The sequence below is a fragment of the Triplophysa rosa genome, linkage group LG11 (genome assembly GCF_024868665.1).
Source record: "Triplophysa rosa linkage group LG11, Trosa_1v2, whole genome shotgun sequence".
NCBI lineage: Eukaryota > Metazoa > Chordata > Actinopteri > Cypriniformes > Nemacheilidae > Triplophysa > Triplophysa rosa.
In genome coordinates this window covers 8767424-8791655 of record NC_079900.1, presented here as the reverse complement: position 1 = coordinate 8791655, position 24232 = coordinate 8767424, and the positions used below count along the sequence as shown (strand labels likewise).

The window sequence follows — 24232 nt, the reverse complement described above, 5'->3', positions numbered from 1 at the left end:
CTATTGTTACTAAGTTAAGTAAATTGGGGAAAAGGGAAAAACATGTTCTTTCTTTGAAATAAGATGAAAATTCACAAACTTAAATTATTTGTAATATTAGCTAATACGTTTGAAATCGAGGACGAGATTTAACGGATCGTGACCCTCTGAATCGTAATCGGATCGCGAGGCAAGTGAAGACTCACAGCTCTACTTTAAATAATCAATGCGTTTCTTCTTCAATTACTGCTGATACTTGACCCCAAATATTATACGTAGTGTATAAGATGGGGGTATAGCTCAGTGGTAGAGCATTTGACTGCAGATCAAGAGGTCCCCGGTTCAAATCCGGGTGCCCCCTACTGTTGTTTTTTAAAATTACATGAACATAAATACTGACATATAGAAAAAGGCGTCATACCAAGGAATAGGCATGACAGACAGTGAATAACGACACATTTAAAAATCAATCAATAGAGGGCATTGCCTGGTTTGATTCTATGCTGGATTCACATTACCAACAGGGAGCAGTACTGGACACCAGATGAGCAAGTGCCACGTAGACAATTGAACTAAATACGAGGAATTACAGCGACATCCAATGGTTCTACATTAATCCTAGACTGAATTTATAAAATCTATGCAGTTACGTTTTGTGATTTAATGTCCCCTCCTTCAGCTCACAAATTCCAAACAAGCTGTTATGTGCATCTTAAATTATATACGATTGTAATATTTGAACCATAGACTTTATAAAATGGATACAATATGGAATGTGAAAATAATTTCCATCTCTCCTTAGCTGAGTTTTAGTTAAGGTGTACAGTAGTGGCCAAAAGTATGTCCAACAGTATTAAATAATGTCTATGCAAATTGCATTTGGTTGCACTTGAAGTTTATCTGAAAAATAAAATCCATTCCTGATATGGTGTATTAATTTTGTCTAATCAAAACTTAAAAAGTTGTTTGTCTATTTTATGTACTATGCATGAACCATGCACCACCCGGACATCATATATTTAAGAGAGAACATATATTATCTATGTATAGTATACCAAAAAGTATGCAAGTATTTTCTGTTGTTTTTTTCTTGCATTATCACTATCTCTAAAGTTTTTATTACTTCTGTGTAAAATGTAGATCGTAAAATCTCAGGTGACTGTCATCAGTGACTATCATGAAGAGGACAAAATGTGTCACTATGGAACTTCTACTATTTTGGTCATATCAAAAATCCCACACATAAAACAGAAGTTCCAAAAAACTACGGAACAACTAACACAAAGTCATTTTATATGTTTCTATTCCAGACATAATGTCTCATAGTGATAGATCTACTTCCCCTCTGAACTCTCTTTCCAACCCTAGAAGTCATGAGACTAAGCACATGACAATGCACACCTCACACGACTTCCACTGGGAATGTTAAGATTTTGCTCACTAAATACCATGCAACATTTACAAATTAAATGACCACTTTCCTACACAGTAATGAATTAAGGCCTTTAAATTCTCTGAGCTGTTTAAAGTTCAATTATTATAGCCAAATTAGACTTTGAATGTTAAATCCTGCAATTTGCAGCCTTATACTTAAAACGGTTAATGTCATATTAGCATGATTCTAATGTATATGACATAGCGAACGTTTGCATTACGTATTACATTAAAAATGGTTATAACAGATAGACAACACAATTTAACAAGCAATCAAAATCTATGGTCTGGGACAACATTAACACATCGCAGTAGAAGCCTGCAATGGAATATACCAAACCATCTGTGAAATAGGGGTTTAATTTAAACAACTAAACGGCTTATGGCTCGAGTAAAACTAGAAATGCTGATTTTATTGTACTAGAGGACTAAAATGTCACTTCTGTAATCTCGTGATACCAAGTCATTGCAAAACCCAGGAAAAAATGATATTGCGTTTTCATAAGTCATCCCCAAAGAAGCGGAAATGGACCCTGCACTCATGGTAGATCATGTGACGCTCTCCATTTCGCCATTTTCTTCCTCTCCGCCGGCGATCAGGCTCTCGTTGGATTCGTGACCATCTCTTGCGCTCTGCTCCCACCACTTAAGACCTGTCAACGTAGACTATTCTTTCTTTAGAGCCTAAACATCCTCCACTGAAGCCTTCTTCGCTTTCTGTCTTTAGTTTTTAGTGTCCCGAACGTGCAAGAATGTCTGCCCAGAGCCCCGAGTACTCTTCCTTCTTCGCAGTGATGGGTGCCTCAGCAGCAATGGTGTTTAGTGGTAAGAAAATCGTCGTTTTAACCTTAAATTGAGTGTAAACTGTTCCAATATAATGAGTCTTTTAGATGGTTTGTTTAATTTATATCTTGAATGCTTGCCATGTTCGGTCTGCATCGATCGAGCTGTTGTGAATGGCACGGTGTTGCGGCTCACTGAGCCCGTACCTGTAGTAGGGGGACGAATAGGAAGGTTTCCATCACGGCACATGACGTCTCAGTTGACGTAATGTCTATAAATTATTTATTTCGTTTGATTATTTGCTTAATTGTTACGGCTAACCGAATCCTTGGGTGACAAAGCGAAGACACTACGGTATCGGATGAGCCTGAGTCGCAAACTCTCTCCTGTTTCAATGTTTGCGCAAGGACGTCATTTATTTAATGTCCTCTAAGCTGTTATGGATAGGAAGACTGCCATTTGTAATAGAATGAAATGGTTTATACATTTTTGTCCAGACATCGTTTCGTCTTAACGTCATTGATTTTTAACATAAGAGGAAATGCATTAGTTAACTAACCCAAACAGGTTCAGTCTTATCTAATGCGACAACCGTGTTTTAACGTCTTTTCTTTTTTTTTTATTAACTTACACACCCAGACAGAAACACCCTCGTCAGTTCAACTGTTTCTCAGAGCCACACGAGCGTATTATCTTCAGTCAACAATAGCCAAGCTATCACTTTATTTGTTGCAATAGTTCCTTTAAACGGAGCCAAACGCCATCTCAGCACACCGTGTTTCAATCCGGGAAACATCCAAACAATTTTGACGCAACTCTACCAACGAGACTGCTTGGTGTAGTCATGTGACTTAAAACGAAAGCTGTTGGCTATTGTAAGATATTTTGCTGACATTGCTTTTTTAAGTATGTAATAACAGTCACAAAATGACCCTAGATAAGTTATTTTGGGGGGTGGGGGTTAAGAGGTAGGTGTTGGAATGGTGTTCATTAGTCGGATATTTACCTATAACACTTCTTGGACTACATACAACCTTGTTTATTGACCTTTTTATCACTTGGCAAAGATGCATAGCATTATGTCATAAGAATAAGTGACATATCATGTCTCTGAATGTTCTCACGATCTCTCGCTCTCTATTTTGTAGCATTGGGTGCTGCATATGGTACAGCCAAGAGTGGCACAGGCATTGCTGCTATGTCTGTGATGCGGCCAGAGTTGATCATGAAATCCATCATTCCTGTGGTCATGGCGGGTATCATTGCCATCTACGGCCTGGTAGTGGCTGTTCTTATTGCCAATAACATCAATGAAAAAGTCACACTCTACAAGTGAGTCATGCATCTTATTTTTGTCTTTTTGTTCGTTTCTTTCTAATGAAAAGTTGTCATTTAGGCCTAGTTATTTTTTTCCTACCAAAGCATAGTTACAACTAAAAATACATACATTTTATAGGTGCTCAGTTTTAAAATGTTTGTTTTGCGAGTTGTCATTTATTTTAAACATAAAAAATATAAAATGTACATCATAAATAAGAAAGCAAAAAGATTAAATATCTTAATGTCCTCTGCTCTGTGTCTCCTTAGGAGTTTCTTGCACCTTGGTGCCGGGCTCAGTGTTGGTCTGAGTGGCCTCGCGGCCGGCTTTGCCATTGGGATTGTGGGCGATGCAGGTGTTAGGGGCACAGCCCAGCAGCCTCGCCTGTTTGTGGGGATGATCCTAATCCTCATTTTCGCTGAGGTTCTTGGGCTCTACGGGCTAATTGTTGCTCTTATCCTGTCCACCAAGGGTTAATTGTTGCCCTTATCCTCTCTATATATTAACATCCATCGACAACACAAACACACACCAGCACCAACACAAACATCCTCCTGAAGAAACACATTAAATAAATTCACCACCCAAAATAAAGAGAGAGGAATTTATGCGTGCATGCGTGTATTGTGAGTGTGTGCTGTTTGCAAGTGAATGTGTGATTGAATTTCCTCTCTATGTATAGTAGCCTGATGTGCTTTCCCCCCTGTAAATGCACTGTGTAGCTATTGCTCTTTACCCATGTGTGTAATTAGATGCCCACATTCTCCTATGCTACACCTGTTTGTCATCTTTTATTTTGTCATAGTTTTATTCTTATTGGAAGAACAAATCAACTGTTTTGTTTTCCCTGTTTTGGGACCATTCAGATACAGACACTGATGTTGAGGACTTCATGTAAAAATATGGATTATTTCTGTTTGTTTTTTGTTCCTGCTGATTATTTATGAAGATTTTTGAAATGTTCATTAAAAAGTTTAAATGGATCAAAGTCTTTATTGAAATCCTGAATATCTAAATACAATATGTGAGTGTGTCTATCTGAAGTATATACGTATATATCTGTATAGGTAGGTGAATTGCACCGTGGGAAATTTGTGGAGTTTCTTTGGATGTAATTACCATGGAGACCATTGTCTTAATCAAGGTGTTGATGTGCAAGTTTACCAAGTATGTGTGAAAAGAATGTATATACATGTATGGTTGTGAGTGTGTGTGGTTTATCTCTTTAACGTAACATTCTTCAGACGTGTAGTGTTTACCTGTAGATAATACTGTTTCTGGTTCCATTAATGGGTGAACAACTACAGCGCAGTTTCCAAATAAAACTTCCTTAACCTAAAGTTAAAACCCTTTCAGTTTCTCTTTCCTGCAGTCATGAACACAGGTGTAGGATGATACATACTTAAATACACTGATGTGTTAAAGTAGTGCTAAAGTTGTTTATGTTGCATGTCACATACACTACCGGTCAAAGGTTTTTGGACACTTATGTGTTCATAGTTTTCCATATTTTAGAATAATATTGAGCTCGTCAAAATTATGAAATAAAACAAAGGGAACTATGGGAATTATGTTGTAACAAAAAAATTGATTAATTAAAACGTATTATATTTTATCATCTTCAGTGTAGTCACCTTTTGACTAGAATTTGCAGAAATGTTTTCATTTTATCGAGCTGTTTCTTGAGGTCTCACCCTGAGATGCTTTTTAAACCAAATGAAAGGAGTTCCCATCTATTCTGTTGTCTTATCGGCTGTCCCTTCTTCATTATTCTGTCAAAGTCATCCATTTCAAAAATATTTTTTAGTAAATAAAATGTTTGTTTTCTTGTGAAAAAAAAATATGTTTGTTTGCTAAATTATGTTATTGTCTACTAAACTAATTTCAGATATTAAAGCATACACTTTCAGATCAAAAGTTTTTTAAATAACGAGAAACATTTCACTCAAGTGTCCCAAAACTCTTGACCGGTAGTGTATTTTATCATTATTATCTGATGTGCTTACAGCCTATTATGACTTCTAGTTAAAATCATAATCATAGCTCAAATCATATTGTTATCCCTACATGTTCATGAAAAGTATAAATGGTGCTCATTTTTATCATAAATCTGTTTGTGGTCATGATGTTCTCTCCAAGGCCAACAGACTATAATACAGGGATTAATGCACAGGTTACCATCTGGATGTCAGAATCACTGCATTGCAGCCTCAACCAAACTTGCCCATCAGGCTCGTGCTGAAGACACGCCTCGTCTGGTAGAGAGGGGGCGCTATAGAACAGCACAGCTTCATTTCAGACATTACCAGTACTTGTTCAATAATATATCGGCAAACGTAACAGTCCAAATACTTTCTTACACCAGCAATGTGAAAAGCTCTGTAAAGATTTATTTTATTATTACTCATTTTTATTAGTAGTATTATCAATTGCTCATACAAAAATATGGATATATTATGGCAAGTTATTCACACACAATTCTAGTTATCGTAATGCATAACTTTGTTTTGTAGTTATACTGAATTTTTACAAAATCCTTTAATGTTTTCATCCATGTTATATTATTTATCAACATCAATTAAAGGCAGTACAACAAACACCACTTTATAAAAATACTTTAGTACTGGGATTAGATTAATCATTGTAATCAGTGATTGCAATAATGCAATGAATAATAAAAAACGTTTTACAGCAAACATTCTAAGAACGTAACATAACATCCTGAAACATTCTGTTTAACTAGTTAGCTTATAACACTTGATACTTTATTTTAAAAATTCACAAAACGGCGAACTCAAATCAATTATGTGTTTTATTCCAACTGTAGGTTTAGCTCATAGCTTGACATTTAAGTGGCAGCCGTTTAAACATGTAATTGTGCGAGCTTGAAAATAAACCACACCCACTTCGATATTTTTAACCAATCGATTTCGAACCGGGGAGGCGGGACTTGCTAAAGCATTGTTTACGTCTGTTGTGAAAGTAGGTCACATACATATGACAGTTAGCGGGTGGCAGGATCCGATTGCTGTAACAAAAACACACGTTATAGCGTTATACTAAAATCTTTAGGAATAAAAGACACTAACGATTTCGGTGGGAACCCTGAAACAGGTAGGTTTGCCTTTGCCTCAGTAAAAATCGCTGTCTTAGTTAATGCATGCAGCATACAGGATGTAGAGCTTTTGCTAAATCCGCGAGTCTCCGTTAGCGCTCGGACCAGATATGTGGCGATGCCTGTTGCTCTGTCCTGCAGATATTCTCATATGTGGCGTGGTATAATATTTAAATCATAGTAATCAACAGTATTCGTATAATAGCAAGTGATATGCGCTTTTGTAAGCTAACATAATATTCATAATTTAGATTTGTAAGGTGTCTAGCTGGTCACTTTCTGCGAGGCCTAACAAAGTGAACATGTTATGTTTTGTCGGGAGCTAACAGTAAACCAATGTCAGCAAGATGTCAAATGACTACGTTTGTGAAATGAAAAACGGACGGGCGAATGTCAGATATGAATTAAATACGATCGTGGTTAAAGTGAGCTTGTTGCCAGCTAATAGTGTTTTTAAAAAACGCCGTAACCTCGGTTCGCTGAGAAGCGGGAACGAGACATTGCGGAGCGCCCGCTATGGGAACTCTTCCCTTCTCCACTTTCCTGAAGTCTTAGGTCGCTTTCACACTTGATTTTTAGTTCGGAACGGGGCGCGGTTCGCATGAAAAATCGCTAATGTGAAAGCTGTCAAGCGAACCCGGGTGCGCACCTGGCTACCGAACCCGAGACTACCTGAAGGAGGTGGTCTGAGTTCGGTTGCTCTCGAACTGTGGCGGGTTCGCATGAATATGAAAGCAACACGGACACAGGTGCGCACTTGATGAGGAACTAATGTGACCTGCGTTTAAGCCGATTACGATGTATTTCCTTCAATAAAACACATGTAAGAGATGATAGTGTTGATGATTTACCTTGGATTCGAGCGAGAGTGCAGGCTGCATCGTATTTCAGCGTTGCGAGTGGAATCAGAGCAGCAGGTCAATGGTAATCCACTGTTTCCTCGAAATAGTCTGTTTGCAAGCAGCAGAAAGCCGTCTGCATGCAACGCGCATACAGTAAACACAAATGTCATTTACTCTGCTGCGCATAATAGCACCAAATGAATAAAAACACAATATATTGATCCGTGTGCGCAGTGCACATTTTTGATAACATAAGATGAATGCAAACGCACCAGGGGCCTGCACTCTAAACGGGGTAGAAAGAGACTTTGGCACATAACCCGATTTCGACCGTAGAGTGACGCTGCAGTCGCCGGCTCCAAAACGAATGCAATCAGCGCCGACTGAGAGCGCTTGTAAATCCCCTATGCGCTTAGCCAAAGCAAGGGAGAGAAAGAGAATGGCTAGAGAGAGCTCTCTTTTGGAAACTGCTTACAAAGGCTCGAAAGGGGGAAGAGACAGAGCCTACAGCACCAACGCTAAGTCCTACGCCGGCACCGAAGGAGATAGCTGGAGAAACAGTCTCCTCGCTCCCCTTAGAAATCTGACCACCAATGTGTGCCTACCAATCGGTTGCCCATCAACTGGGTAACGAAACGAGGCGATGGCAGCCACTTAAACTTTCAGCATGGACGGGGCCGCCGTTATTCAGCCTGTGCTGCAGGTAGCGTAAAATACCGGACACGAGGCAGGACACTGGGTCGATATTGTTATCACTGCAGCTGCATATCCTACAAGAACAAAACGCAGTGCGCATTCTCCTCTGCCGCGAGCAGACATTAGTCGCCCACGTGAACCCTCACAGATGAGCTTGTACCGAGACTGAGTCATATGAGTGACCATATGTTAACACACTTGAGAACAAAGCACGTTATGCTCCACACAGCAATAAGATGCACTAAAGGCTGTTTAGCACATCTCACTAATGGGCCAATCGACAGCACAGTAAGAGAGCTCAAAATCAAGCGAACAGCACTTGACCAACGCCAAGATGGCACACATGATAAGGGCATTAATCAAACCGTGCCCACAAAGACAGAGACAACTGTCCAACAAGCACTAGGAACACAACGCGATCGCTCATACAAGGTAGACACCTTATGCAAAGGGGTAAGCTCGTATGTGGGAAACTGTTGAAGCATAGCAAGCCAGCGGTGCTAAAGGGCAGAGACCGGCGCGGCCAGCTCAGCATCTAGCTTTCCCACAAGCAGTACACAGAGCAACGGCAAACACGCGCTACCAACTGTGTAGCAAACGTGGGCTCGAGCGGCTGCTGCCAGGGCAGCACCACCGCCAAATCCAGCCACATGTCAAAATAACAAGGACGCGAAGACATTCGTTCTCTGAATCAATTCACATATGGAATGGCCACATGAATCACAGAAAACGCCTACGACGAGGGGTTGTCTGGATTAAAACAAATATATGACTCAGTTAGGGGTACAATAACCCATATGCCGATCTGAGAACCGCCAAAAGCACCTGATATAAGGGGCTGACTGGATATGACACAGATATGATAGAACTCAACTAAGCGAGGATCTATTCAGTACTGATAGGAAGTGCGCAATGATGGGTCAGGTCCGAAACTCTGGACGGCAGAACCACGTCCGACTCTTGTGAATGCCCACTCCCAGAACCGGCGCTTCACACCAACTGTAACCGAGATCACACTGCTGAAGCGATGCACGCGGTAGACGATCACATTTCGTAGTAGTGCAAATCTACCCGGCATTCAAACCAAGGTATGATAGGGAGCAGTACCGAGTAACCGGGGCGTTGCGAACTCACAATAACAGGGCTCTACCAGTTGTCATACATGCGGGGAAGCTTAAAGCTACACAGATCCGCTGCTCGATACAGGGGTCCTAGCGCTGCGTATACAGGAGCACTGAAAACCCAATGTGTATCAAGCATACAACAGGACACCGCCGTGCCGGGAGATGGAGGCAAAGAACACTAGGTAGTGAGGCTGCGCATATACAAATCGAACAGCACCAGACCAGCACCACCCTCCTAAGGTGTGCCCCGCGGCCACACACCGCTCAGCGCTGTCTCCTGGAGTCCGATATGAGGCTGGAACAGAGATACAATAAGTATCTCTCGCGCATAAGTAACAACGAGCTCCGGGATGGAGGTCTGTGCAAAAGCGCGCGCACACACACAGTCACATGGGCAGCGTTGCTTCCATGGCGGTATTGCAAGCCACTTGATGGAAAGCCTGCACCCTTTAGCCGGTGGCTAAAGAATTTACACAGGTATTACAGACACTTCATATCCATATAATATTAGATATATTGCACACGTAAAACACATTACTATGTACTTTGGACATGGGAAGTGATGGTTGAGATGGGAATCGAGCCCGGATCTCCCACGTAGAAGCTAGCGGCTCTAACCACCGTCCTATAGCGGCACCTTACAAATGCACGGGGCACGTGCGTGTAAAGGCTTGTCGCCATTTTGAACGGCACCCATGTGAAAGAATAATCAGTGAGCCTCGACCCGAAGAGTCCACGAGCGATGTTCCTGTGAGTCCTCAAGATGTGCCGGCCGGTCCGCACAGTGTGAGCAATCAGACTCGCCCAACGCAGCCTCAGCATGAGCCAGGCCCAGGCAGGCAATGCAGTGCTCATTGGTATCCGGCAGGCCAATGGGGCCCGCACAAAGACGACAGAAAGCAGCCGTCGGATGCGGTGAAGAAGTCTCTAGTTGTTTCTTCAACGATGGCAGCATGAAAGAGAAGTTTCTGAGGTATTGTCGCTATGCACCGTATTTATACTGCCAGGGGGTTCGTCAGTATTTGCATACTGTTGCATGTCTTGCGACAATTGGCCAGTTTTTTTACTGGCGTTATCCAATAAGACTTCAGGAAAGTGGAGAAGGGAAGAGTTCCCATAGCGCTCTCTGCAATGTTGAGAGGCCGCTCTCGAACGGGAACTAACGTTACTGTTGGGTGACGACCAAAAACCCACTAAATATGAATATTGAAAGGATTGCAAAGAATCAATAGAAAAGCCGAGTTGTTATAGGTATATTACATAAATATAGACATTTCTTTCAAATAAGTGCACATCTCATAAGACCATTAACCCTATGTTTATTTCATAGCTTTAAAAAAATGTACTTAAAATTATTCCCTGTTTGTTTTGTCTTGTGGGACTGTCTGTTCTCTCTCTGTGATTGACAGGTGTAGAGGCCCCCAGTTGGCATGTCGAGGCGGAGCAGAAATAGCAGAGCCTGGAGGTACGTGTGGAGCGGAATCCGAAGGGATGCAGATGCGAGAGCTTTGGTTCTGGCCTCCGAAAGTGACGAGTGGGGTTACGATCGCCAGCAGGTGAGTGTGGATGAAGTGATTCTAACACTGCTGTTAATATATGACTGCCTATATATATTAAAGTGGTTATTTTTAATTAGATGTCAATAGTATGGGATTTTTTACCTTAATTACTGTGTTCGAACTGGTATAGCGTTAGCAACGCAAAGTTCATGGGTTTGCTCCCTAGGGACATACACACATACTGACAAAATGTATACCATGAATGCACTGTACATTGCTTTGGATAAAAGGACTAAATGTAAACCGCACACAAGCCATTTTAGCGTACATTACCATATAGGTCAGGAGCAGGAGAAAGTATGCTTGAATCCAAGTGTGGAATTTGTTTGCCATATACCTATTCTATCATAGATTTTCAGCATGCCTTTGTTTTGCAGTATAGTGATTCAGATTCAGAAGCTGAGTATCCAGCCATTGTGCCGGCGGTTCCGAGTGCAGTGCCCGTGACTGGAGAGTCATACTGCAGTTGTGATTCACAGATGGAGCACGGCTGTAACCCGCGACTCCGGGGTTACACGCACCTGCGTGACTGCCACTGTGGAGAAGATGACCAAGGTAGTGCCATGCCTGTTGTGATAATAACTGTCATCAGTCAGTGTTCCAGGCCAGCCCGCTTGGAATAATATTGGCTGTAACGTGTTTGTCAGATTTCGACTGGGTGTGGGATGAAGGCAGCCGGTCATCTGCAACGCTGCTGAGCTGCGAGAACAGAAAAGTGAGCTTCCATTCGGAATATAGCTGTGGGACAGCGGCCATTCGTGGCTCCAAGGATCTCTCGGATGGACAGCATTTCTGGGAGATCAAAATGACTTCTCCTGTCTACGGCACAGATATGGTAGGTATAAATGTGCCACACAATGGTAATGGGTTTTGCATGGGTTTGCATATCTCCAAATGTGTTTGTTTGTTTTTAATATTGAATCAATGATGGTATTTTTATTTAGATGGTAGGTATTGGCACATCAGATGTAAATCTGGACAAATGTAGACACACGTTCTGCAGCCTGCTGGGTAAAGATGAAAACAGCTGGGGTCTGTCATATACAGGTAAAACAAGTTCAGTTGACAAACATGTACAGTACTTACGTTCATAAACACCCGGTCTTTAAATAGCATAGGACTTAGGGATTCTTTTGAAAGGCATGGTTGTTTCCTTCAGGTCTGTTACATCATAATGGTGACAAAGTGAGCTTTTCATCACGTTTCGGCCAGGGTTCTATTATTGGCGTTCACTTGGACACTTGGCACGGAACCCTCACCTTCTTTAAAAACCGCAAGTGTATCGGTGAGTTTTCAGCTGTGACCTTTCCATTCTTGTGTTTGAAATATACACATTTTTTTCTCCAAATGAAAGATGATAGAATTACAGTGAGCTTCTTGTGCAAGGAATGTTTTGTTTTGTGAGGACATACCTGGAAAGCAGTTTTTCAATGTTTGTTAAAAACATACATGGAAACATGCATTTGGTAACATTTAGCTTTTGTGTCTGTGTGTGTATCTGTGTGCGTGGTAGGTGTAGCAGCTACAGAGATGAAAAACAAGCGTGTGTTTCCTATGGCATGTTCCACCGCTGCCAAAAGCAGTATGAAGGTGATTCGTTCTGTTTCGGCCCCCACCTCGCTTCAATACCTGTGCTGCTCTCGCCTCCGCCAGCTCCTCCCCTCTGGAGTTGATGCTCTTCGAGTTTTGCCCTTGCCACCTGGTCTTAGACATCTTCTTCACTCCAAACTGGGATGGGTGCTGAGCCTGGACCACACACACCTGCACACAACCTCAAACACACATACCCCACCCGGGCCCTCCTCGGGTAGTGACTCTGAGGGCTGCTCCTCCGACCCAGAGGCCTGTCAACGGAAACGCTGCCGCTGGACCTGAGACTGTGCCCTCCTCATACCCATCCACTCATCCTCTCATTACACACACATTTAAAATATTTCCTCAGATGAAAAAAGTCAACATGTAAACACTGGACCTGTGTGTCTCCTACAAAGGTGGATAACAGAGTTTGCTGAGTAACTTTAAAGATACAGTAATTCAAGGTCCGTTGAGCCAGTTTTACTAGTTGTGTTGCTGGTAACTATTCATTTAAGGTTCAAAAGGTAGCTTCCCCCTTCAGATGACGTTTGGATACATAACAGTATTCAGTCTTTTTTGTTTTCTATTGTTCTATTGTGAAGTCCCAAATACACAATGGAATGACGATCATCATCAACTCCAAGGAAAACAAAACATGAACTTTGTGACTCTTATGATGTAGGGGAACAACATGTTACCATTTGAAATGCAGGTAAAAACAGATACACACTAAGGCAGAGACCTACTCATACACAAACAATACATTTACCCTGAGTGAACTGTACATTTTTCAATTACCGGCATTATATCACGTGGGGTAGAAAAATTACTTAATCATAGGAAGTGAATTGTAACTCATGTGTCACTCTGGAGATGAGATGTTTGATAGGATCTGTTCTATCTTAATTGAATCTATTTATCAAACAATCATCACTTCTGTTGTTATTTTATAAATGAACTTAAAGTTACCAGAAGTGAACAGCAGTGACATCAAAATGAACATTGTCCGTAAATTGTGTTTTTAATAACATAAAGTTTGGAATATGTATACTTTAACTGTTTTATCTTTAGGAATTATTTTGGATGCTAGTCATTACTCAAGTATGTATGTCTTTGAACAGTATTTGAAAAATGCTGTTTTCCTGAAAATATCGTGATACAGTTATCAAACTGACTAAATTTAATTCAGTTTTTAATCTGTGCAACAAGTCTACATGAGGTTCATATTGAATTCACATGGGGTTTATATTGCAGATTTTGTAATTCATTGTAAAGAAAGTGAAACATGTTTTCATTATGCATAAAGCACTTTCTTGCTTATTGTATGTAAGAAATATATACAGCTCCCCATACTGTTTTACGCATATTGTATGTCCTAAGTGCTCTCTCATTGACTCTTTATTAATCGTTTTCTCTCTATGCCCCCCAGTCTTCTCATTCTTCTACATCATACTTTAAGCATGGCCTTTTATATTAATTTAAAAAAATTGAAAATATATATGCATTAAAAAGGGGCTGGGTATGTTTTTTGAATTCTTAATAAAGATTTTCAAAAATGTATTATAATGTTGTTCTTTGTACATGGGATTTCACATAGTTAATACTGAGACCTTTATCAAACAAATTACATATATAGTAATATACATTTCTTAATGCTTTTGTACAGGATGTTTTTCATTGAATGCAGCATAATGGCAGCAAGGCAGTATAGATCATTTATGTAACATTGATGCAACAATAACGCTTGTCATTGATCATTCTTAAAACGGCGTTTTTACTAATATATATATAAAATTGTGTAACAGTACATTAAATATGTATGCTTGTGTTAGGGAAAGGAACATTAATAACATAAAGATGTTACTTTAAACGGAACGGACGATGTTCCACCGTGTTTCGCACGGACTGATTTTTCTGACGGATTGTAGCAGGCGTGACGTAACTGTGGAGGTCAAGTAACAGAGTGGTAAGACAGAGCTGTCATTGATACAAACATATGCTGGAATGGTTTCGTATTTGTATTTATTTATTTATTTAATTAGTTAGCTTTTATTTAGATTGAGCGGAAGTCTTGAAATTTACCAGTGTAATATTTTTAATGTTTTGAGATTACGGTATGTAACACGTGCTCAGAATGCAGAATGTAGCAGACATTTATTAACTACGTATAACTCAAGTAATGACGAAGTTCAGTATTTGCAACAATTACACCTACGTGTCCTTTTTGTCATTAGTCTTGTGATTAATCATAGATAGGTAAACCACATAATTACATAAACGGGATCCTTTGTTTTTAAACTCAATTTTACAAATGGAAACGTCATGACAAAAGCGTCTTGATAATTTAAATGGCACTACACTTCAGATTACGTTTGTCTAAGAAACAAACAAACAATTTGTGTTACTGTAAAAATAGTTTCTGCTTGAATTATGTCATAGAATAAACAGTAATTGGCATGGCAAACGTTTAAGACTATTTTCTTTTTTATAGTATTTTGTTAAATCACTACAGAGCCCGTCTGGTCACCCCCTCGGAGAAAAAAAAACCAAGACCCGCAAATCCGTGGCCACAGTTTTGTAATTCGTTCCCTCAGTTTACAAAACCGTGCTCTCGGATTAATAAACTGTACCCACGAGTTTACAATCCGTGCTCTCGGTTTTATAAACCGTCCCCTCAGTTTTTGAAATCTGTACCCACGAATTCATAATCTGTGCCCACGCTTTCGCAATCCGTGCGCACGGTTTTTGAAATCTGTACCCACGAATTCATAATCTGTGCCCACGCTTTCGCAATCCGTGCGCACGGTTTTGCAAACTGTAGCCTACTCGCGGAATTGAAGCCTCTGTCTGTCAACAGAATAAGGTTGCACGGTGTACCGGTGCTACGGTAGCATCGCGATGCTAAAGCTTCAAAATACCCGCGATGCCTCTATATTTTTGAAACGGTAGTATCGTATTACCGTAGTTAATGTTGCATATGCGCATTAATATTTATTTGAACACTTACATCTGCCTTTTTGCGGTGTTCATCTCCAAAATGAATGTGTGTTTTGAATGTCTCGGACGAGTTAATGATTCAAATTGGCGTTTTGAACGAGTTGGTTAAATGATTCACTAACTCAGTGGAAAATTGACGCCACCTACTGGCCGTTTTAGTTCTGCATTTAAAGTAAGCCTAATATTTCCCTTTATAAAGACTGCTGTATCAATTCAATTTGTCCAACATTTGAATTAGTTCCTACGTGAAAAATTATCTAGTGTACTTTAGTATTTACTACAGTAAACTACTAAAACTCATAGATACTAGTGTTTTTGAGTCTTATCAGAGTAAATATTTAAGTATACTACAGTATTTATAGTATTTACAAATGACTAAATGTGAATGTATTGCTACAATTTATCCAATTACTACAGTTAATACGACAAAATATTCTAGTGCAAAGTATAATACAGTTTACTATAGTAAATACAAAATGTTTCATCTAAATCTGTGTTTTTTGTATAGATTTGAATTATATGGCACAGCATCGTGATACTACTTGGTATCGAGATACTTCAGCTGATATAGTATCGTAAGACATGTTTATGGTACCGTGACAACCCTACAACAGAACAAGCTCCTTCCTACAGGAACATTAACGAATATTGTATACTGTTTTATATATAAATTGTCCTAATGTGTTTACACACGAGTGCGTGGCGCATATAAAGCATGCGTTCATTGCCGCGTTTCACTGGCATAAAGTTGGTTTGAACGCATGCTTTATGTGCGCCACCCGCTCGTGTGTAAACACATTAGGACAATTTATATATAAAACAGTATACAATATTGGTTAATGTTCCTGTAGGAAGGAGCTTGTTCTGTTGACAGACAGAGGCTTCAATTCCGCGAGTAGGCTACAGTTTGCAAAACCGTGCGCACGGATTGCGAAAGCGTGGGCACAGATTATGAATTCGTGGGTACAGATTTCAAAAACTGAGGGGACGGTTTACAAAACCGAGAGCACGGATTGGAAACTCGTGGGTACAGTTTATTAATCCGAGAGCACGGTTTTGTAAACTGAGGGAACGAATTACAAAACTGTGGCCACGGATTTGCGGGTCTTGTTTTTTTTTCTCCGAGGGGTGACCAGACGGGCTCTGTACACAGATTCACTAGGAATGTGTATTATATCAGATGCAATTATTATTAATGGCAGGCAAGATCTCAATCTAAATAGACACAAATAATACAAACTTATACAAACACAAAATACATTCTTTTTTTGTCAACTTTCACTACTTAAAGTTGCATCCCTCAATTAATTTTTAATGTCCATCATTACTTTAAATTTTGTAATCCTCTTCTTTGTCTTTTAGGCAACATGGTAAAGAAAAAGCGTCTGCGGCTTATAGCCGAGATGGCACGGAAGATCCGGGCCTACCGGGAGCTCAAGAACCGGCCAAGTGACTCTCAACGCTACGCGTTAGACTACGAAACCATGACACGACCGTTCACTGGTAAAAAGCTACCAGTGCTGTCTTGGGAAGATGTGCGAAGAGAAACCCGACTTTTTACACTGCTAGCTGGCATGCGCATGTTTGGCGTGGGGCGGCTCTTCACACGCAAGTCTTGGCTGGATGAACATACAGAGCCATGTTATTGGAAAATAACAAAAGTCAAGGTGGATTATACAGCAGAAGTAAGTTTTTGAATGCTGCATCAGGTAATTGTGATGATTAATTGGGCAAATAATGTGTGCATGTACTAGTAGGGTTGGGAATCGTTTCAATTTTATCGATTCCAATTCTGATTCTGCTTATCGATTTCGATTCTTATCGACCAGTTTCGATTCCACAGTTGAAGTAAAACATTTAGATATCAACCTGTATGGTCATTTAGCCTGCTTATTGACTTGTTTGCAAAATATATATATATATTTATGAGCAGCGTTTTGTGTATATTTACACATAGAAACACACCTTTTCTGATTTATTACAATTTGTATTATCATAGTTGAACTACATCATGGTTAAACTGCAGTTACTATAATGCAACTATGGTTAATTTGTGATTCCTGTGCTTTAAAAACTATGCTTACTATAGTAAAAAATGGATCATTTTCATAAGGGCTTTTATTGAGATATCAGCAGATCATGCAACGCATGTACTTTTCTGAAAATATGCACACAGGAATTGATAAAAGGAATTCAAATTTTAATCTCAACTATCCGATTCCTATTCCTTTCGATTCCGATCCGATTCCTAGCCTTTCGATTCCGATTCCAAATTGGAATTGATTTTCAATTCCCAACCCTATGTACTAGTGTATGTGTTAAAAAATACTGTTTTCTTGGCCTTAGAATATGGACCATGGAAAAGCATGGGGCATCCTAACATTTAGAGGTAAGTGTATACCTCTTCTTAAAAATGTATAATACATTCAATTTTTTTGTCACTTGTTGGATAAAAGTGTCATCTAAATGAATAAATACAGATGTAAGACCAATGGTTGTCTTACGTTTTTCAGACTGCTATAATATGCTGTCCTTTACTGGAGTAGTCATCACAATGCATTGAACAGATGTTTTTTTGGAATGACCAAGTGTCTTATTTCTCATCATATTTGAGTGGCACAGCATTGTGTTTTTCACTGACATATTTGATCTTATAGTAGAATTATACAAAGTAAACAAAAAATGTAAATAAAAAAGACAGCAACATCACTGCAGCAAATTATTTTTTTTGTTCCAGGTAAAGAGGAACTCGCAGAACATGAGGTGGATAAAGTCATGTACCATGACTGGCGTCTGGTGCCCAAACATGAAGAAGAGGATTTTAAACTATGTGACCCTGTCCCTGAGCCTCCAGTTCGTTACACGCAGTATCCTCCTCTCCTGCGTGCTATGATTTTGGCTCAGCAAGCAAAACAGCTGGGTGTGGCAGCGAGCACTATCCCAGAGCCCTCTTTACCATTGAAACGGAATGTGCTGCTCAGTAATGAGTATTTCAGGAGTCAGGAAGAGAAGAAAAAGCAGGAGGGAACACCTGTTTGATGCTGGTCCTGTCATAGTAATTAACGGCTATGGTGATGTGAGTTCTGCCTCTTGATGGTATTATTACATATTAAATGGACATTGCTCACAATAAGAACATGTTTTATTTAAGGCTATAGTTTGTATGAGGTTTTCATTGGTCATTCTGAACATATATGGTTAATGAAGGGGGAAAGGGGAAGATTTCAAAGGAGATTCCTGTTGCTCATGTGGATAGGTGCTCAAACCCAGAGAGGGTGCAACCCTGTGTGCAAAGGCTGTTTTTTTATTTTGTCTGTGATAAAAACATGTCTGTGTTCTGTAAGATATATAATTGAAAAGTATGATTTTTTTGTTTGCGTTATTTGCAGCTATTAAATGTATAAATGTGGGTGATCTGATTGTTGTCTCATTTAGTAGTAGATATTAATGTCACAGAATCCTTCAGGTCCCTTTAAAGGCTGGCTTGATAAATTAACCAATTTACAGTATTCATTTTGGCATTTTTACGGTAAATCACAAGAATTACATTAATGCTGTTGTAAAAAAATAAATAATACATGTATTAAATATTAAGTTAAATACTCTTATTATATAAAATATAAGTTACATTTTGCGTTATTCGCCCAAAAGGGATTTCCAGTAGTGCGCGCATGCGCATGTAATCTAGCGACAGCCATCAGCGCGCGCAGGCATCTGCTACTTCTTTCCTCCGAAAACTCGAGGCATCTTCGTGCCCTGCGCTGCGATTATGATCATACTTTTCCTAACGCTGTTTGCGAACGTTTTTAAGACCGGTAAGTAAGAGTCTTTTTAACCGGTTTATCCGCATTAAAGAGTGTTGGAACGACTCAAACATTTCTCGTCTGCGGTTTATTAATGCTTCGTTTCGTGAGTTATTGTCTGCTATGCTGCCTATCCAGATTTACGAGATATTGCGCTGGGTGTGGATAATTGCTAGGCAGATAATTGTCATATTTTATTTAACTGTACTTGGCTTCGCGTTCAGGACAAACTTCGTTAATGCAAGCATTTCGCTAACTTACACTACACGAGGCTATTCACGTCGTTTCCAAATAGGTTTAACTTACCATTAAGGGGTAACCACCTAGACAATTGTTAGACCCTGAACAAAGCTGTGAATGTTTCTTAAAAGAAAGGTTTGTGTTCTTAAATGCAATAAGTTGCATTATTTCCATGTTCTTTGCTACGTCTTACATCCTATTAATAGTGGAGGTAAGGTTGTTTTCCTTCGATTGGCTCAGGTAAGTATTCTCCTGTTCCATGCTCACCCGTGATTGGCTATTAAGTATCAGACTGCGTTATGCTTACGCGTGATTGGCCAGCTACTGTGGGCTAGTGCTCGAGACGGTTGCACTTATAATGGGATCTAAAAGGTCGCTGTCAGATCAAAACGATCTCATGGATTTTGGGACGAAACACGCACGGACTAGTGAGTCTGGTATGTAAGAGGACTCGTACTTCGGCAATAAACTGCAGGGCAGTTGAATTGACACTATATAGCACAGGAAGCTAGAGCAGATTATGAATAAGACAAATTTTATAGGTAAATTGTGTTTGAGACTTTATCATCGAATAATTATGACATAATTAATTATAGAATAAACTTTTAAACGCTTATGTTGTCAGGGCGATTATTGTCGGGGCATTGGGCGATAAGTGGCGAAGTCTATTTAGGGTTATTGCAGTGATTAATGATTCTAACAGGCATTGACCGACTTTATACATTGTAATGAAAATGTGTTAGTTAATAAAGAATGTATCGGTTACAAAATCTTGTATTTATTATTCTTGGATTGTGGAAGGTTTGAGTTGTAATACATTATTAAAGCAATAAGCCCCAAGAAGCAGTGGGTTACATTGCATTTTATAACAGCTAAGGGTAGGGATGTAACGATTCACTCAGCTCACGATGCGATGCGATTCACGATTCTGATCTCACGATGCGATTTATTCACGATTTACTCACGATTTATTTTTAAAAAATGAGTTGAAACAAATTAGAAATGAACAACTTCCCTTGCATTATTTCTTAAATGCTTCACGTTTCTTTGCATAATAAAATAATGTTTTATTTCAAATAACAAAAGTAAACTGCGATTTTATAACAAATTAATAATAGAAAAAGTCTCTTTAATATAAACAAACTAATACTGTCTGTGCTTTTCTTGGATTTTTTTGCATTTAAGAAATATCAGCATCCACGTTTAGGTTTGCAGTGAAAATAGCGGCCCCTGCTGTTCAAAAAATGTATTGCGATTCAGTTCAAGTCTCAACCGAATTGAATCGTCACTCATTATAACCGATTTTCAACCGGCTCACGGTGAATCGTTACATCCCTAGCTAAGGGCGTTGTGGCACGACGCGAAGCGGAGTGCCTAAAACCCCGTAGCTGTTATAAAATGCACTGTAACCCACTGCTTCGCGGGGCTTATTGCTTTTATAAAACGGTTATTCCATATGCTTAGCAAGGTTTCATAAAATAAAGTAAATAAAATGATATTTAGGCTATGTGGTACGGTCAGCCGTTATATATTGAGGTATTTTATAACGGCTTAGAACTCCGCTCAGCCAATCAGAATCAAGGACCAGAACTGACCGTTTTATAAAATGAAACATTATACTGCATAAATCTAGAATGTTTTATTAGAATAACACGCATGCCCTTAGATTTATTAAGTGTGCCACAAATGACTACTTTGTACTTCATAGACACCTGCAAATGCATCACTTGATGGTTTTGAGAGCTAGTTGAGTAGTTTTGTATGTTTATGGCAGGATGGACCGGTGTAAACGAGCGCACGTTCATAGCGGTGAAGCCAGATGGTGTTCAGCGCAGACTGGTGGGCGAGATCATCCGCCGCTTTGAACGCAAGGGCTTCAAACTCGTCGGCATGAAGTTCCTGCAGGTGAGAGTACAACCGGGGCATCCAGACAAACATCAACTTCTATTTACCACTTGTAAAGCAATATGTAACATTGACATTGCTTTTATATTGACAAGGTTTCCTGTAGAGCATGACATTTGCAATAAGTATGTGCATGTCTGTTTACCCAGCTTCATGTATTTGTGTGTACTGTGTAGGCATCTGAAGAGCAGCTCAGACAGCACTACTATGCACTGAGAGAGAAACCTTTCTACGGTGGCTTGGTCAAATACATGAGCTCTGGACCCATTGTAGCTATGGTAAGGGTTAAATATATGGTAGATTGACGGGCTTGTTGTGTTATGGCATGCACCTCAAATGAGCTGTGCGTCACTGTGTTTGTCTTTCTGGTTTCTTAGGTGTGGCAGGGGTTGGATGTGGTAAAGACTTCCAGAAAGATGCTTGGAGAGACGAATCCAGCAGACTCTCTTCCAGGGACTATCAGAGGAGACTACTGTGTGGAAGTGGGCAGGTTGGTGTGAGGTCAACTATCAAATGGCCTTTTAGTGTCTCTGGGTATTTTTGTTTCCAAAACATTACATGATACTTAAAGGAGTCATATGACATGATTAAAAACATTATTAACTTGTGTTTTTGGTACAATGCAATGTCTTTATACGTTTTAAGGAGGAAAAAACATTATTGTAGCTATTGTAGTCTGTTGTCAGACATGAAACGAATATGAAATAGTGACTAAACACGACCCAATAACACCTCATATTTAAAACAACCAGATGTCACTTTTAGGCCCGAATCACATTTTGCGTCTTTTCCGCACGCATATTCGTTATTTAAATGTAGACGCGCGGCAGGCGCACGCGACGCGCAATGCAGTCTTTTTTCAGGCGCGTTGGCGCTGCATCGAGATGAAAAAATCTCAACTTTTCAGAAAGCCGCAAGCGCACCGCAGGTCATGTGACAAGAACCAACCAGCCAATATAGCCAAGCTCAATGAAAATGGAGACACAGATGATCACAGCATAACTAAATCTAGTAGCAGAGTTATTGCAAGGTATTTTCAGTGCATATAATCCATATATCCTTTGTTTATACCTCCTTGTCTCAACGGCTATCGTGGCCCATGGTTGCTTAGCGACAAAAGACGCCAGGAGACCGCAAAGTCCAGGCACTTTGGAAAAAAAGGAGAACGCAGTGCAGCTCGCACAGCTCGCTGATTTATTAACACAACATCACCATACATCTACATTAAAGAGCGGCTATATGCTGTGATTTTGGCTATATTACTTATTTGCCTCATGCTGTTGTTTCTCCTCTCATCAATGTGTTGCTGTATTATGAGCGCTTCTTTGATTTTAAATGAGAGTTATAGTTTTATTGAAGATCGCGTATAGCGTAGACAATTTGGAGCAAATTCAGAAAAATGGGAAAATACACTGTTACACGGAGTAACAACTACACACCGCACCAAACTCACTGGTAGAGGGCAAGAAGAGCTCGCACACAGACACACCGAGCACTCGGTCGGCCGTCTTCTCTGTCAATAACATCTGTGACTGTTGACGTTTACGTGGAAAGGCAAGTACAAAGAGGAATTCATATTGAAAACACCGCCACATTTTAATTCGTTCACTGTCATGTGAGAGAGTGGCGCTTAGCGTCGAGGACGGAGCTGCACGCAACAGACTAAAAATGAAACGGGGAATCATGAAAAATCTATTCGTGGTGGCCAGTGATGATAGTGTGGCTGGCCGCCAAGAATAAATCAATGTATGGGAAACACTGTCTCAAGCCGCGGTCACACCTGTCTTTTTGCTCCATTGACTTCCATTCATACATATGCGAATGCGACAGACTGGAAACGCAAACTTCTGCTGCAAAGTTGCGCATACCGCTGCATTCCAAAGTTCAAGTTTAAAACTTTAAATTTTTTGACTTTGGACGGTCATTTAACACACTACATCAAAAGCAAAACATAAAATTCCATCATATGACTCCTTTAAGACACATTTTTTTTTACTAATTTAGTTTCTAGTTGTTTCTATTTTCAAAAGAAAGCGGAAAAGAGTAAGGTCTGATTTGAATAAATCTTGTAAATTCTTATTGTTGTATAATGTTTATTTATGTTTTTCTGTGCAGGAATGTTATCCATGGCAGTGATTCAGTTGAAAGTGCTCAGAGAGAGATGGCACTGTGGTTTAAGCAGAATGAATTATTGTGCTGGGAGGAGTGCAGTGAGCACTGGATCTATGTTTGAGACAGTCATGCGCTCTGGCACTTATCGTAACAGTTTTTACACCCCTGAACTGCATCTAGCAAATCAGAGAAACCTTGACAGTGCGACAACATAGCTGAAATAAACTTTGCTCAAGCCTTCAACTGACCAAAATACTTTAAAGTAACCACAGCTTTATCAAAACTAGACAGGAGTTTTTTGGCTTAGGTGGTTTTGGTCAAGCTGTTTTGAATGTAATAAGAATTTGTATTTTTGCTTTGCTCATAGTTAACATTTCTGCTTTTTCAGTAACATGTTAAATCTTCATTAGTCTTTGCTCTTGTTGATAAATGCCCTTATGGGAACATAAATGCACTACTCAAACGTTCTCAGCACTTGAAACGTCTACAGCCACTTTGACATAGGCATTGTTTACATTTGTACGTCCAACTTTTGAGCAGGTCACATTGTCATCTTTATATATGACATACATTTATCACTATTTAGAAGCAATATTGATTGAGTCGCACGCTTCCGAAAAACTGACTTGAATACCTAATATTGTTTTGTCTTACTCTGGTGGTTGGAACTCACGACCAAAGGGTGCCTTACATCGCAAATAAATTCATTTGTACATTTGATCTTTGTCGTCCATATTACTCTAAATATAT

The 24232-nt window shown here is 39.7% G+C and overlaps 4 protein-coding genes and 1 non-coding gene across 8 annotated transcripts; all 5 read left to right on the top strand.

The window, feature by feature from the left end:
- Positions 1–268: 268 nt before the first annotated feature.
- trnac-gca (transfer RNA cysteine (anticodon GCA)) lies at positions 269–340 on the top strand. Its single transcript has one exon. It is a non-coding gene; the product is annotated as a tRNA-Cys (tRNA).
- Positions 341–1974: 1634 nt separating this feature from the next.
- On the top strand, positions 1975–4502 carry atp6v0ca (ATPase H+ transporting V0 subunit ca). The gene is made up of 3 exons (XM_057345941.1): positions 1975–2238; positions 3345–3528; positions 3784–4502. Exons 1-3 carry the CDS (start codon positions 2166–2168, stop codon positions 3989–3991), a joined length of 465 nt encoding a protein of 154 aa, XP_057201924.1. The 5' UTR covers positions 1975–2165; the 3' UTR covers positions 3992–4502.
- Positions 4503–6468: 1966 nt separating this feature from the next.
- spsb3a (splA/ryanodine receptor domain and SOCS box containing 3a) lies at positions 6469–13979 on the top strand. 3 transcript variants are annotated; one of them, XM_057346597.1, is made up of 7 exons: positions 6469–6628; positions 10707–10847; positions 11228–11405; positions 11498–11685; positions 11795–11897; positions 12010–12135; positions 12364–13979. In XM_057346597.1, exons 2-7 carry the CDS (start codon positions 10722–10724, stop codon positions 12723–12725), a joined length of 1083 nt encoding a protein of 360 aa, XP_057202580.1. In that variant the 5' UTR covers positions 6469–6628; positions 10707–10721; the 3' UTR covers positions 12726–13979. The 3 variants fall into 3 exon arrangements, with proteins under 3 accessions (XP_057202580.1, XP_057202579.1, XP_057202578.1); XM_057346596.1 differs by having other exon boundaries at positions 6469–10264; positions 10701–10847; XM_057346595.1 differs by having other exon boundaries at positions 6470–6628; positions 10701–10847.
- Positions 13980–14308: 329 nt separating this feature from the next.
- mrps34 (mitochondrial ribosomal protein S34) lies at positions 14309–18836 on the top strand. Its single transcript, XM_057346045.1, has 4 exons — positions 14309–14391; positions 16785–17107; positions 17769–17811; positions 18160–18836. The coding sequence occupies exons 2-4, from the start codon at positions 16790–16792 to the stop codon at positions 18459–18461; spliced, it is 663 nt and encodes a 220-aa protein (XP_057202028.1). The 5' UTR covers positions 14309–14391; positions 16785–16789; the 3' UTR covers positions 18462–18836.
- Positions 18837–19102: 266 nt separating this feature from the next.
- On the top strand, positions 19103–24185 carry nme3 (NME/NM23 nucleoside diphosphate kinase 3). 2 transcript variants are annotated; one of them, XM_057346864.1, is made up of 5 exons: positions 19103–19237; positions 21240–21370; positions 21547–21648; positions 21748–21860; positions 23486–24184. In XM_057346864.1, the coding sequence occupies exons 1-5, from the start codon at positions 19192–19194 to the stop codon at positions 23601–23603; spliced, it is 510 nt and encodes a 169-aa protein (XP_057202847.1). In that variant the 5' UTR covers positions 19103–19191; the 3' UTR covers positions 23604–24184. The 2 variants fall into 2 exon arrangements, with proteins under 2 accessions (XP_057202847.1, XP_057202846.1); XM_057346863.1 differs by lacking the exon at positions 19103–19237 and adding an exon at positions 19785–19902 and having other exon boundaries at positions 23486–24185.
- The last annotated feature ends 47 nt before the right edge of the window (positions 24186–24232 follow it).